Raw genomic sequence first — 14,430 nt, 5'->3', positions numbered from 1 at the left:
CTCCCCCTGGGTCACACCCCACTGTATCTTATCATGAGAAACTTTTTGTTTTGTATGTTTCTAATGATCAATTTCTTTTCTTTTTTAATTGAAGTCTAGTTGATTTACAGTGTTGTGCTAATTTCTGCTGTACAGCAAAGTGATTCAGTCATACATATATATACATTCTTTTTTTATATTCTTTTCCATTACGGTTCATCACAGGATATTGAATAGAGTTCCCCGTGCTCTACAGTAGGACCTCGTTGTTTATCCATCCTCTACAATAGTTTACATCTACTAATCCCAAACTCGCAGTCCATCCCTCTCCCACCCTCCCTCCCCCTTGGCAAGTCTGTTCTGTATGTCCGTGAGGGTGTTTCCGTTTCATAGACACGTTCATTTGTGCCATATTTTAGATTCCACATAAGAGCGATATCATATGGTATTTGTCTTTCTCTTTCTGGCTGACTTCACTTAGTATGAGAATCTAGGTCCACCCATGTTGCTGCGACTGGCATTATTTCATTCTTTTTTATGGTTATTGTAAATACTGCTGCTATGAACACAGGGGTGCATGTATCTTTTTTTTTTTTTTTTTTTTTTTTTGCGGTATGCGGGCCTCTCACTGTTGTGGCCTCCCCCGTTGCGGAGCACAGGCTCCGGATGCGCAGGCCCAGCGGCCATGGCTCACGGGCCCAGCTGCTCCGCGGCATATGGGATCCTCCCAGACCGGGGCACGAACCCGTATCCCCTGCATCGGCAGGCGGACTCTCAACCACTGCGCCACCAGGGAGGCCCGCATGTATCTTTTTGAATTAGAGTTTTCTCTGGATATATGCCCAGGAGTGGGATTGCTGGGTCATATGGCGGCTCTATTTTTAGTTTTTTAAGGAACCTCCGTACTGTTCTCCACAGTGGCTGCACCAACTTACATTCCCACCAACAGTGTAGGACGGTTACCGTTTCTCCACACCCTCTCCAGCATTTGTATACTTTTGATTGGGAGGGTTGTTTTTCTTTATTTTATACTAGGGGCCAAAGTGGGCACATCTAGCAGAATCTGTTTAATTTACGCCAAACTTTTTTTTTTTTTTTAGCTTATTTATTTATTTATTTATTTATTGGCTGTGTTGAGTCTTTGTTGCTGCGTGGGCTTTTCTCTAGTTGCAGCGAGCGGGGGCTACTCTTCATTGTGGTGCGCAGGCTTTTCATTGCGGTGGCTTCCCTTGTTGCAGAGCCTGGGCTCTAGGTGCACAGGCTTCAGTAGTTGTGGCACGCGGGCTCAGTAGTTGTGGCTCAGGGGCTGAGTTGCTCCAGGGTATGTGGGATCTTCCCTGACCAGGGCTCGAACCCATGTCCCCTGCATTGGGCAGGCGGATTCATAACCACTGCGCTACCAGAGAAGCCCACGCCAAACGGTTTTGCATAAAAGAAGAGAGGCAAGTTACAAAATCTGCCTTGGAAGTCTCTATTTGTTTTTCCTTAAAAATGTGCCTTGCTTCCTAAAGATTCCTTATTTTCCTTCTATAACAGAGGCTGGGGAGGAAGCGACAGGTAGGAGAGGAATTAAAACGTGGGAGATGCGGTTAGAAGAGCAGGCGTTAATGGAGATGGGGGGGGATTCTGTGTGTCCTCCCCCCGCCGCTGAATGGCGGGCCGTGCCTGGGGACGTTTGGGGACGTCACAATGGGGGGATGCGACCGGCCGCCAGTGGATGGAGGCCGGGATGCTGCTGAACGTGCTTCAGCGGGCCGGAGGGTCCCACACGGGAGAGTCGTCCAGCCCGGGAGGTCTGTCGCGCTGCTGTCTGGGGGGCGGCCTGGCCGGAGTCACGTCGGGGGAGGGGAGGCTGCTCTACCACGCGGTGACCGAGGGGCCCCGGCTGCCGAATCTGCGAGCACGTTCGGACCCCCAGCCCGTCTCCGCCGTGAGGTTGGAGCCACCCTGCCCAGCCTGGCGGCTGACACCGCAGGAGACCAGGGCAGTCTAGACGGGATGTTTCACTTTCCCTGTGTATGTTTCTGTGTGTACAGCAAGAGGGAGGGGAAGAGATGCAGAAGAATCAAGAGCTTTTCCTCTTCTTCCTTGTTTCTTCAGAGAACCAAGGGGAAGCTGTGCTTGGCCTTAGTCTCTGTTTCCCACTGGCTAATGTATGTGGGGACCAGAAAGCAGCAGTTGTTGAAGGAACGGTAAAATAAAAGCACAGCAGGAGAAGAGAGATGGAGTGCTTGTGTCCATTCCCTGAACAGTGCTGCCCGCTAGACCCTTCTGTGATGCAGGGGGTGTTCCGTATCTGTGCTGTCCAACACCTGTGGCCGCTGAGCCCCTGGTGCCCAGCTAGTGGCTGCGAGGTTGAAGGGTCTGGCTCTAGAATCACAGTTTTGGAGCTTGAAGAGACCTTAGGGGCGACGGCCAAGCCCAGCTGATCGCAGACTCCCCTGGGGCTCCTTTACCAAATCCCTCTGGAGCTGGAGCCGAGTCATTCTTTTCCTGAAGCTCTGCCAGCAGTTCCGAGGAGCGGCCAGGTGTGGCTCCCCCTGTCCGGGAGGCCAGAGAAAAGGAAACTCAGTCCCGTGCTCGGAGATGCGGGTTGGCTGACGCCTCCCGAGCCATTCGGACCCTTTGTTCTTGGTCCAGTGCTTTGCCCTTTGTTTAAAAAAAACTTTTAGCTTCTGTGGTGGAATCTCCAGGAAAGTTGGGTCACGGAAGCAGCCACAGCCTCGGAAGTCTTTATTTTTGTCTAAGTTCTGACTTGGAAAGATGGGAAGGGGCTGCCAGTGAGGCAGAGGGAGAGCTTGCCCTTGTAACCCCTGGCCTGACGCACTCGAAGACTGCTTAGCTGCCTGCCTGTGCCGGTGAGGTGAGGCTGGCCACGGGCGGTTCGGGCAGCAGCCATGCTCGCGAGGAAGGCGTGAGAGGCTGGGCTTAGACCGCGTGTCTGGGCGTCTGCGGCGGATCACAGCAGCCCTGCAGGCCGGCGCGGTGGCTCCTGCTAACAAGGAATGGAGACGTCAAGGCTGTGATGTAAGCTCCCACAGTGAGCGCCCTTCCCCGGCGCGGACGCACCTCCCCGCTGCCGCCGTATGGGGGACGTTCTGACTTCCAGCATTAAAGGAGCGGGTGGGACTCTTGCTGCTTCATCCTTGGAAGTGCAGGAACAGGCAACCGAGGTGCTTTAGGGTGTACGGAGACCTTCGCACTGGGTGTTGCGGTGGTTTTTTGGGGGGGGTCATGTATTTGTCTCTCTGGAAGGACGTTAACAGGAGGACACTGCTGTGAAGCATAGGCAAATTTTCATATTTTCTCTATTTTAAGATTGTTATATGAGTGTAAGAGACTCCTCAGTTTTATTTATTTTTCAAATTAATTCGGGCCTCCCTGGTGGCGCAGTGGTTGAGGGTCCGCCTGCCGATGCAGGGGATACGGGTTCGTGCCCCGGTCTGGGAGGATCCCATATGCCGCGGAGCGGCTGGGCCCGTGAGCCATGGCCGCTGGGCCTGCGCATCCGGAGCCTGTGCTCCGCAACGGGAGAGGCCACAGCAGTGAGAGGCCCGCGTACAGCAAAAAAAAAAAAAAAAAAAAATTAATTAATTCATGTATTTTCAGCTGCATTGGGTCTCCGTTGCTGCACGCGGGCTTTCCCTAGTTGCGGCGAGGGGGGGGCTGCTCTTCGTTGCGGTGCGTGGGCTTCTCATTGTGGTGGCTTCTCGTGTTGAAGAGCACGGGCTCTAGGTGCGCGGGCTTCAGTAGTTGTGGCACGAAGGCTCAGTAGTTGTGGCGCACGGGCTTAGCTGCTCCGTGGCATGTGGGATCTTCCCAGACCAGGGCTCGAACCCGTGTCCCGTACATCGGCAGGTGGACTCTCAACCACTGTGCCACCAGGGAAGGCCTTGTCCATCTTTTTGATTATAGCATCCTAATGGGTGTAAAATGGCATCTCATGGTTTTGATTGGCATTTGCCTAATGACTAATGATGTTGAGCATCTTTTCATGTTCTTATTGGCCATTTGTATATCTTCTTTGGAGAAATGTCTGTTCAGATCCTTTGTCTATTTTTTCTTCATTTTTTTTTCGTTTGCCTATTTTTAAATTGGCATTTAATTTCACTTAATTTTAAAACTGTCTTTTTATTGTTGAGTTTTAAGAGTTAATTTATATATTCTGGGTACAAGTTCCTTATTAGATACATGCTTTTCAGATATTTTCTGCTGTTCTGTGGGTTGACTTTCTTGGTGGTGTCCTTTGAGGCATGAAATTTTTTAATTTTGATAAAGTCCCATTTATCTACTTTTTCCTTTTGTTGCTTGTGCTTTTCGTGTCATATCTAAGAATACATTGCCAAATCCAAGGTCATGAAGATTGCCACCTTATGTTTCCTTCTAGGAGTTTATAGTTTCAGCTCTTGCATTTAAATCTTTGATCCATTTTGTGTTAATTTTTGTATGTGATGTGAAGTAGGGATCCAACTTCATTCTTTTACATGTGGAGATATCCAGTTATACCAGCATGAATTCAAGTTTAATAGTACATCACTATCATTAACTTTTTTTCCCTGAATATCTTGACTTATACTATCATTAAAATCATTACTTATTTTATGTATAATGCAATATAAAGAAAATAGCTTTGAAACATTCATATCATTGCTACTGAATAATATAACCACTGAGGGACGTTCAGCATTTCTTTGAATTTTTTTTTGTCCTTAGTCTCTTTTAGTGGGATGCATTCTATCCAAATACTCTTTTTTAAAGTGTCTTGGATTAGTTCTTTGTCAGGTTACATTACCAGTATAATATTCATTTACGTTCATTTGCTTCAGTTTTCCTGTTTAGCAGCTTTTCAGTTTGTTTTGTTCTGTCTTCCCAGGGTGTGTTCCCTCACTTTTTATAGCTGCGTAGTATTGCATTCTGTGGATCCCTGTCCTGGGCGTTTGGGTGCGTTTTCATCTTTTGCTGCCACACGTGGTGCCACAGTGGATAACCTCGTATGTTGCTGTGCAGGCGTGTCTGTAGATTAGATTCCTAGGAGGAGGACTGCTTCTCCCGCTCGATTAGGTGTCGCCATGTTGGTCTCCGTACAGACTGCACTGCCGTCTCCTGCCATTAGCAATGTGCAGGAGGTGTGTGGTCACACTTCGGGACTTTTGCCAGTCTGGTAGGTGAAAAATGGTATCTCCATGTAGTTACCATTTTCTTCATTAGTGAGGATGAACGTCTTTTCATAGGTTTAACATCATATGTGTTTATTTTTCTGTGAATTGTTTATGTCTGTTGCCACTTTTTCCCAACGGCTTGTTGATCTTTTTTTCCTCCCTGTTTCTAGTTAATATATAGTTCTCTACGATATGGGTTTAAATACTTTTTCCTGCTTGTCATTTGTCTTTGTTTATAGCGTGTTGTGTCATACAGAAGTTTTAAAACTTTCTATGTAGTCTAATTTATCAATTTTTTCTTACATGGCTTCTGGATTTTGAGTCATAGTTAAAAAGGCCTTCCCTACTTCAAGGTAATAAAGGGATTTCACCCATGTTTTCTTCTAGTACTTGAGGGTTTTATTTTTAACATTTAATCTTTGACCCATTTGGAGATTTTCGTGTTGTATTGTTATTTAAGCCTCTGAGTACCTCTTGACCAGTTACTTTTCAGATGAGTTTTATAATTCTGTTGATTATGAATACGAGCTCCTGTTTCTTACCCTTGCCACTGTTTAACTGTAATTTTATACTGCCAAGAATATCGCCAAGCGTTCTGCTCTCTGCTTGGTCTCTTCTCATCTGTAAAATGGGAATATCTGTTCTTATTGTTTAAAAACAAAATAACAAATGGTGGAATTGGAAGCAACAAAGAAGTACCACCTCAGGAGTTCTCTCTATCCTTAGCACCTTACACGTGGTGTGATCATTATCAGCACTCAGTAAAGCCGCAGTTGATGATAAGCAAAGCACCCATATATTGAAATTTATTTTTTGGCAGCTGTTCTTTCTCTTAGAACTTTCTTAACTACTAATCGTGTCGTCTATTTGCCCAGTTCGTGGAGGACTATGAACCTACCAAGGCTGACAGTTACAGGAAGAAAGTGGTCCTGGACGGGGAGGAGGTCCAGATAGACATCCTGGACACGGCCGGACAGGAGGACTACGCGGCCATTCGCGATAACTACTTCCGGAGCGGGGAGGGCTTCCTTCTTGTGTTTTCCATCACCGAGCACGAGTCATTCACAGCGACGGCCGAGTTCAGGTGCGTCCCGGGGGGCCCTCTGCCTTCCGTTTGTGGCGGCCTTGGAAGGAGTCTGGGGCTGAGTGGAGTACGTCTCAGGACAGAATCTCTCTGAAGAGCTTGCTGGGGCTTTTTGGATCTTGGCACTTTATAGCTTGTCATTTGTTATGCTCTCTTTGGGCTTCTTAGGTTTGTAACTTCCACGTATAAAATGATCGTAAGGATCTGTCATTCCTAGAGAGGACGAAGCCGTTCCACACAGTCACGAGCCGGTAGTTTTGTTTTCACATAAATCCCGAGAGCCAGGGGTTGGTAAGCGTTAACTATCTTTATCTTTTTCCCAATTTTGCTAGAAAAGCAACAGTTCTGCTCTACTTTGAGGCTTCTGAAACCTCAGATGTCGGGAGAGTGGACGCCTTGGGTCACAGTGACCGTGTGCTGCTCCCTTGGGGACATTAGCTCAAGTGGGGCAGAAAGCACCGGCTTCAGGGTCACATAGACCCGGGGGGTCTGAGTCCCCGCCCTGTCACAGTACTGTGACCCAGGGCAAGTGTCCTTAGCGTTCTGTGTCTTTACCTGAAAATGCTCTTGTTGATGAGATGGAATAAAATGATGCGTTAGACTTAGATTTCCTAGGGAGAACCCTTCATGGTGTGGCGGCCCCAGGCTCTTCTCACTGTGTGGGCACAAGGTGAGTATCCACTGCTGTAATTTATTTGAAATCGCGGTATGTCGAGATCCCTGAAGTTCATTTTGTTACAAAGAAATAGTGAGCTGTGTGGGCCTCGTGCTCCCAGGGATTCTAGTGGCAAGGGTCTCTCTCTTTCCCCATCCCTTTCCCATCTCTCTTATACACTTGTGCGTTTTCATCCCCCTCCTTATAAACAGATCCATGCAGGTGACTTTTTATTTATTTTTTGGCCACACCGTGTGGCGTGCGGGATCTTCGTTCCCCGACCAGGGATCAAACCCGTGCAGTGAAAGTGCCAAGTCCTAAGCGCTGGACCGCCAGGGAAGTCCCCAGGTGACTTTTTATTCTAAGAACCAGAACTAGAGTCTAATAGGGAACTAAAAAGGAAAAAAACAACCAAGTAATCTTTTTTCATTCTTTAGCAAGTTCTGGTCAGAAATGAAGGTCATCATCAGCCAAAGGTTAGAATGAGGAAGCTAAACGTGTCCCCCCAAGATGTGGAAGGAGCATCAGTGGGCCGGGGTGGGGGGGCGGCGCTCAGGAGCGGCCTCAGGGGAGACAGGCAGAACAAGGGGAGAGGAGTCAGGCGGAGCCTCAGTTGTTGTCTTCGTGGCCCCAAGCCTCCCGAGGGCGGATAATGCAATTCTCGGCAACTGTGGCATGTGTGTTGTGAGCTATTAACCGGCTAGGACTCCCTGTGAGAAATCCTGTTATTTGTAGCTCTTCCTGATGTACCGAGAAGCTTCTGTTAAGTGGCTATAGTCCACGTGTGCATAGCTGGCTTTGCATCTGCATGATCCTGCTGTTAGGCCTTCTTGAGGACCATACAGGATGGATGCACTCACCGCCCTATTTTCTTCCCCGTCCTGAGCTTTGGGTTTCCCATCAGCCCCGGGAGTCACCAATAAAGGAAGCGCTCGCTGGCTGTGCCCCCAGTCACTGCACACATACAGATACACTGGTGCCTCCTTACCTCCGCCTGGGAGGAGGGTTTTGGTTGTTATGAAAGAAGAGAAAGGGCAGGTGATGACCTAAAAGGAAAAGGAAGGGGAAGTTAGTGCTGTGGCTTGAACTCCGGGCAGTTCGATAAAAGCCCCAGGCTGCCCCAGCTTCCCATGGCGCTGGAAGCAGACGGATGTGGGTAGATCCTCGGAGCCCTTACGCTTAAACTCAGTTGCTTCATGCCTGTTAGCAGTTTTAAAACTGCATTTCTGCATTTATCTTCCAAACGGAAAGGCTCCAACATAAAACAAAATGTCAGTACACCCTCTCTTCCTTGAAACCTTTAGGCTTGTTACAAGAGACCAGAGCTTGTTACTCCTGTTTCTCATTCAATATGTTTGTCGATGAGGTGATTAGTCACGCCTCTGCAAGACTAATGAGCCAGAATGTGATCAGTTTTTACTGTTCACCATGCATACTGATCACTAACTTCTAAGCATAGTGTGCGCTCTTTGACCCCTGTGAAATGCAGGGTGTGGCAAAGCTCCTCAGAGACAGGTTTCAAGCATCTGCTTATTTTTCATTTTGCTTAAAGGGGGGGGGGATAAATCAGGAGCTTGGGATTAACAGACACACAGTCTGCATGCAAAGTAGAGAACCAACAAGGACCTGCTGTACAGCACAGGCAACTCTATTCGCTATCTTGTAATAACCTATAAGGGAGAAGAATCTGAAAAAGAAGGGATACATGTGTATGTGTAACTGAGTCACTGTGCTGCACACCAGAAACTAACATGACAGTGTAAGTCCACTAGACCCCAGTTGTAAAAAATTGATATCTGGTAGTGAAACCGACTGTATGGGAAAAAATTTAAACGTTCTTATTATTATGAAATGTGACCCCGTATTATATAAAAGTCAGTGCAAATCCCCACCAAATACGTTTTTGAAGGGGTCTCTTTTGGGAATGTGTGGGAATACAGAAGTAGGCAGGTTCCCCCGGTTCAAACTAATGGAAGCGGAATATTTAATTTCTTGAATACCCTTTTTCCAAACTGATTTTAGGTAGCTGATTATTTTTAGTAGAGGTAAACTTTAATGTGCTACAGTAGCGGTTATTTTAGAGAAGATGTTTCTGAAGGACTTTTCCACAGGCCTTGCAGTATTTCATTTCCCCCCACTTGGTAGTAGAAAACTCAGGCATGTTGAAGTAGTGTTCCGGCCTCACAGCGGGGGCGGGGTGCACGGGTGCAGACGGGGCTGAAGCGGGGTACCTGCCTTTACTGTGAGCGTCCCTCTAATGTTGCTTTGCTTCTCTGGAGTATTCTACTTGACTGAGGACAAGGAATCGCGGGTTTTTGTCCCACTGCGTTGACTTCACGGTCTGCCAACAGACCATCTGAAAACCCCCGGGTTTCATGGCCTTTCTTCTCACCAAGAAATCAGAGTTTTCTTTCCCAGGGGCATTATTAAGCGTTTTGTATATGAAGATACTTCTTTCATCTGGTTTCTACCACAGAGGGTCCCAGGTTTCTTCTTTGTTTTGTTTTCTGGCCGAAGCATAAATTGGGGATGCTGTTGAAATGCACAATCCTCGGCTCCTGCCCACGTATCTGCTCCTGGGCCCAGAAACCTGCGTTTTTTGTTTTTTGGGTTTTTTTTAAGAACTTTTCTCCCGTTTTACGGTTCATTTCATTCATGTATTTCTTGGCCACACCGCGCCGCATGTGGGATCGTAGTTCCCCCGCCGGGGATGGAACCCGGACCCGCTGCATTGGTAGCACAGAGGCCTAACCACTGGAACGCCAGGGAGGCCCCCAGACCCGCGTCCGTAGTGAGCACCCGGGTCCCCGGGGCGCAGCAAGCTGGGAGCAGAGGTGGCAGGCGCTGGCTGGCCACGGGCTGGAGCGGCGCCCCCTGGGGACGGGCCTGGGCCAGCGGCCCGCCTGCTGGGGGGGACCGGCGCCCGGCCGGGCCTGCTCAGCCGCCTTCTTCTTGACCTGTCACCCAGGGAACAGATCCTCCGCGTTAAGGCGGAAGAAGATAAAGTCCCGCTGCTGGTGGCGGGGAACAAGTCTGACCTGCAGGAGCGGAGGCAGGTGCCGCTGGAGGAGGCCAGGGCCAAGGCCGAGGAGTGGGGCGTGCAGTACGTGGAGACCTCGGCCAAGACGCGGGCCAACGTGGACAAGGTGGGCCCCGCTCCCCACCTGCTGGTCGCGGGTAGCGGGGGGGGGCGCCTCACGGGGGTCCTGGCGTCGCACAAGGGGCACGGGGAGGGCGCGGCCCCCCGGAGCCGGGCCAGGCACGGCCTCCGCAGACCCTGCCCTAGCGGCCTCGGCGGCCCGCGGCCTCCAGGGGCGGGGCCGGCGCCTCGGGGGCCCTTGATGTTGCCCTCGCTGGCGGGTTGGGTAGATCCGTTCTCTTCACCTCCCTGCCCACCGGCAGAGCCAGGGGTCCGGTCTTTAGAACTTCGTCTCTGCGTCCAGGGACCTCTCCCCTCTTCCCCACCCCCAGCGTAGTTTTTCGTTCAAATCTCTGAAGCGGAGGAAAGGATGACCTTGACAGAGACGAACCCCGAAGGTTTGAAAACCCGCCTTCCAGTGCTGGCGATGGGGAGGCCGCCTTCTTCTAAAAAGCTCAAGTTCAAAGCGGTTGCCCCAGAGCTAAACTCGACCACCTAAAAGCTGCGGTCGTCTCTCTGCCGTCACGGCCTGGGTTCCCGTAAGACCGACGCGCGTCACTTTGCAGCCAAGCCGTGACTGGTCTGCGCCGTCTGTGCGACACCTGAATCTCTCACATCGCTTCTCCTTTCTCCTTTGCTTCTCACCTGGGGAGGAAGGGATTTGAAACCAGGTGTCACTTCAGCTTGCAGGGTTGCTGGAAGGACGCTGGTGTTGGAAGGCGCTTTGGAAGCCTCTCCAACGACGTGAGGCTGTTAAGTTGCATCTGCCATGCGAAGCAGGTTCCCTCGGCAGCTCCTTTTTCTTTGTTACCTCAGCTCTTACCTTGATTCTTGTGCGTTTCCAAATCTTTCCGTTTCTAGCAAGTTGTTTTCTAGCTGTAGAATTAGAAAACACACAGGAAGTCCAGTCACACAGTTCATTTTTTAAAAACCAGGAAGACTTTCCGGGCTTGGAACTGCCGACCTGGGGGGGTGGGGGCGGGAGCTGTCACACTGGCTTGTCTCCTCCGCTTCCTGCCCAGGACCGGCCGGACCTGCCAAACGGGAACCAGCAGAGGCTGATGCCGGGCAGCTTCGTGTTCGCTGTGAACAGTTCACAGGAAAGGAGGCTGTCGATGAGACTGGCGGTGACCAGCTTGGGGGCGATGACCAGCGTGGGCATCATGTGAAGCTGGACACACGCGCCTCCTTCACCTCCCTCTGCCTGCCTGGTGCTGCTAGGACAAGGGAAAACCGGCGACGTTGGAAGCTGTTCACAGCCCCTGTTATGGGGGAGGGGGCGCTTTCCTGAGAGGCTGAGGAAAAGGGGTGCTTAGGTCAGCCTGATGCAGTTTGGGGGGTCCTTTCCTGCACCCTGAGCTAGTGGTGAGGGCTCGTGGAGTCCCCCACTCAGAAAGCTCAGTCTCGCGTTCTTCTAGAAAGTAACAGGAGCCTGTTCTGCGCAGACGTCCAAAGGTCAAAGGCTGCACTCAGTCTCACGCTTTCCATCTTCTCTGTGAGAAATCTCAAATCTTTCTTTGTAGGAGGCGTATTTTGGCTGCTGGCATGTAGTCGGTACCCAGGCACGGTTGCTGGTAGCAGAGGGCAAAACCCAGACGACTGTGACAACTGGTAGCATGCTGGCATTCAAAGGGCACCTCTCATCAGCTCTTGATGAAGCCCCTTGTAGCTGGCATCATGCGGAGTGGGGCAGGGAGGGGCAGACATGGGGAGGGTGACACCCCCCTCCACCCCGCCCCCCCCACATCGGGGGCCCCATCGTTTGTTCAAGCTGCATCCCCTCCTCCCCCCCACCTGCCGCGTCCCCCAGTCTGCCGTCAGGGTTAGGCTGCGAAGCCGTCCTGCGTGATGGCAGTCCTGCGTGACGGCACTCGTGCCTTTAGGATCAGGGGAGGACTCGTCAGCTCGGTGGAATGTGGCAGGGCCCCAGGGCACTCTCCTCCCTTCCCCGTCCCGGTGGTTGGAAGCCAGACGCCTCTCCGTGTCGGTCAGTTTCACAGACTGTTGTCGGTCTGTCCTGTGATGTTTCATCCTTCATCATACTTATCCCCAGAACAGGTTTCATCAGTTTGAAATAAGCTGCTGAGTGGTACTAACGGTATGACACTGCTGCCCTTAGCTTGACCCGTTGTATGATGTGAGCAGAGAGGTTTCCTTTGTGGAATTAGAATACGTTTCTAATGTTAGTTGTTCTCTTCTGCTCTAGACCTTTTGTTGTTTTGGGTTTTTAAAAAATTAATTTTTATTTTTGGCTGCACTGGGTCTTTGTTGCTGTGCGTGGGCTTCTCATTGCGGTGGCTTCTCTTGTTATGGAGTGTGGGCTCTAGGCTCACGGGCTTCGGTAGTTGTGGCTCATGGGATCTAGAGCACAGGCTCAGTAGTTGTGGCTCACGGGCTTAGTTGCTCTGCAGCATGTGGGATCTTCCCAGACCAGGGCTTGAACCCGTGTCCCCTGCATTGGCAGGCGGACTTTTAACCACTACGCCACCAGGGAAGCCCCTAGACCTTTTGTTTTTGATGACCTGTGGTTTTTAAGAATACATTTGGCTTTATATATACTTTAAACTGTAATTACATATCCTGCTTGGTCAAATTGCTTCATTAAATCATTAAATGGCTTTTTCTTCCTTGTTCTTTTCACCCCTTCCTCCCCACCCCAGGTGTTCTTTGACCTCATGAGAGAGATCAGAGCAAAGAAGATGTCAGAAAACAAAGACAAGAACGGCAAGAAAAGCAGCAAGAACAAGAAAAGTTTTAAAGAAAGATGTTGCTTACTCTGAAGGCCGAGGTGCTGGACCAGGTCACTCGCCACTAAGGAAAGAGGGCAGGTTCCTCAAGCCAAGACTCCAGTCGACCTCTCGGCCTGTTCCCTGCTCTCCCCATCCTCATTCACACACGCTTCTGTAAATGGGGAAAATATTTGTGAACCAGTGGCTGGCAGAAGAAATAGGCTCTTGACTGTGCAATGGGACGGCTCCTCTGTCGGGAGGTTTCAGTTTCCTCCCACTTTTCCTTCCTAAAATAAGCCACGTATGTAGTGCTACAGGCAGGCGTTAGCCAAGTGTTAATTAAGAAGGACTGTCCTAGCTTCTTATTTTTTCCCCAGTTTTGTAACATTAGCGTCTTTCGTTTTGAAATAAAAGTGTCTTATTTTATTAGGTGTTGGGGGGTGAGGGTCGGGGGAGGCTCCCCCACCCTTGTCAGCTCAACAGTGGTTCTCAGAAACATCCATTAGGTTCTAATGACGCTGGAAAATTCGGAGATTTTTTTTGGGTCTCTTGGCCATACCCTGTGGATCTGAAGCAGAGCTAAAAAACTAAAGTTGAATGGGGCCAAAGAGATCAACACCAAGCTCAGAAATCCTCCTCAGTATGAAAGCAGGAAGAGTTGTGCTCTTCATAGTTAAATATCCGCCAGCTGTAGTCTGTGTCAGCTGCTTTTCTCCCGTGGCATCCTGGTTTTTGTGTAGGAGCTTCTTTTTTAATAAGCGACATGAAGACTCAAGAGCAATATACTGTACACATGATATACTTTTCTAATCAGAATTTTTAAAAGAAGTCCTTTGGCTAAATCCTCTGGTAACTGCCCGTCGTAGGGTCAGGCCCCTCCTCCTCCACCTGTAACCCATGCTCCGCCCTGGCCCGCTCCTCCCTGCAGAGGTTGAGAGAATCTTTTCTGTTGTTTCTTTCAATGTAACTCAAGTTGTTCTGAAGAACGTGGTGACTTAAGATTGAGTTCTAAACTCACGAAGCCAGAGCCTGTGCCAGACACCTGCTACCTCTCCTAAAACTGCTCAGTAAATTCGCAAGAAGTGGAGAATCCACTGCCCCTTTACCTCTGAGAACTGGCTGCTGTTTCTAATATAAATTTGTTTCTGAAACAACCATCTAGTTAGTTAGAAAAAGGTTTTTATGGATGAGATATTGTCTTTCTTGTATCAATATTCTGAATCCAGCAGTCAAGACATTTTTCACGAGGGAAGGAGGACAGCGATAAACACCTAGTGCTTAGCATATCTTTTCCCCACTTTTCAGAAGTGATATTTCACATGTAGGTGCCAAAAGTGAATTGGGGTGGGGAGAATGGGAACCCTTGGAATTTATGGTTATTACAGACGTTGTAGAAATTATGATCTGACTGGAAAACAATCTTGTATCACCTCCCAAAGAATCATGGGCTTTTTTTCAATTAAAGCAGAAATTTACAGTTTTTCAGAATTTCAGCCTTATTTTATCCTTTTGTCATATATGTGAAATGTAAGTATTAAGAAATGGACAGATATTCATTATCGTTTTTGTTAGATGTTCTGCAAACTCTTTCAATTCTTTGAATTGGGCTGGGGGAAATAAATTTATAAGTATAAACAGTAACTTCATCTTTCCTTTGGAAGAGATGACTATTCTTAAAATTTAAA

At 49.2% G+C, this 14,430-nt stretch overlaps 1 protein-coding gene across 6 annotated transcripts in view; it reads left to right on the top strand.

Annotated features, from left to right (window-relative positions):
- Nucleotides 1-14,225, top strand: part of RALB (RAS like proto-oncogene B) — a 64,658-nt gene extending 50,433 nt beyond the window's left edge. For all 6 annotated transcript variants that reach the window (XM_082630347.1, XM_082630351.1, XM_082630348.1 and 3 more), the window contains 3 exons: nucleotides 6,014-6,222; nucleotides 9,846-10,023; nucleotides 12,677-14,225. In XM_082630347.1, coding sequence (XP_082486473.1) covers nucleotides 6,014-6,222; nucleotides 9,846-10,023; nucleotides 12,677-12,796 — 507 coding nt within the window. In that variant the 3' untranslated portion in view covers nucleotides 12,797-14,225. The remainder of the gene's footprint in view (nucleotides 1-6,013; nucleotides 6,223-9,845; nucleotides 10,024-12,676) is intronic.
- The last annotated feature ends 205 nt before the right edge of the window (nucleotides 14,226-14,430 follow it).

Source organism: Mesoplodon mirus (assembly GCF_964341445.2).
Source record: "Mesoplodon mirus genome assembly, chromosome: 8".
Taxonomy (NCBI): Eukaryota; Metazoa; Chordata; class Mammalia; order Artiodactyla; family Ziphiidae; genus Mesoplodon; species Mesoplodon mirus.
This window is presented reverse-complemented; position numbering and strand designations above follow the sequence as displayed.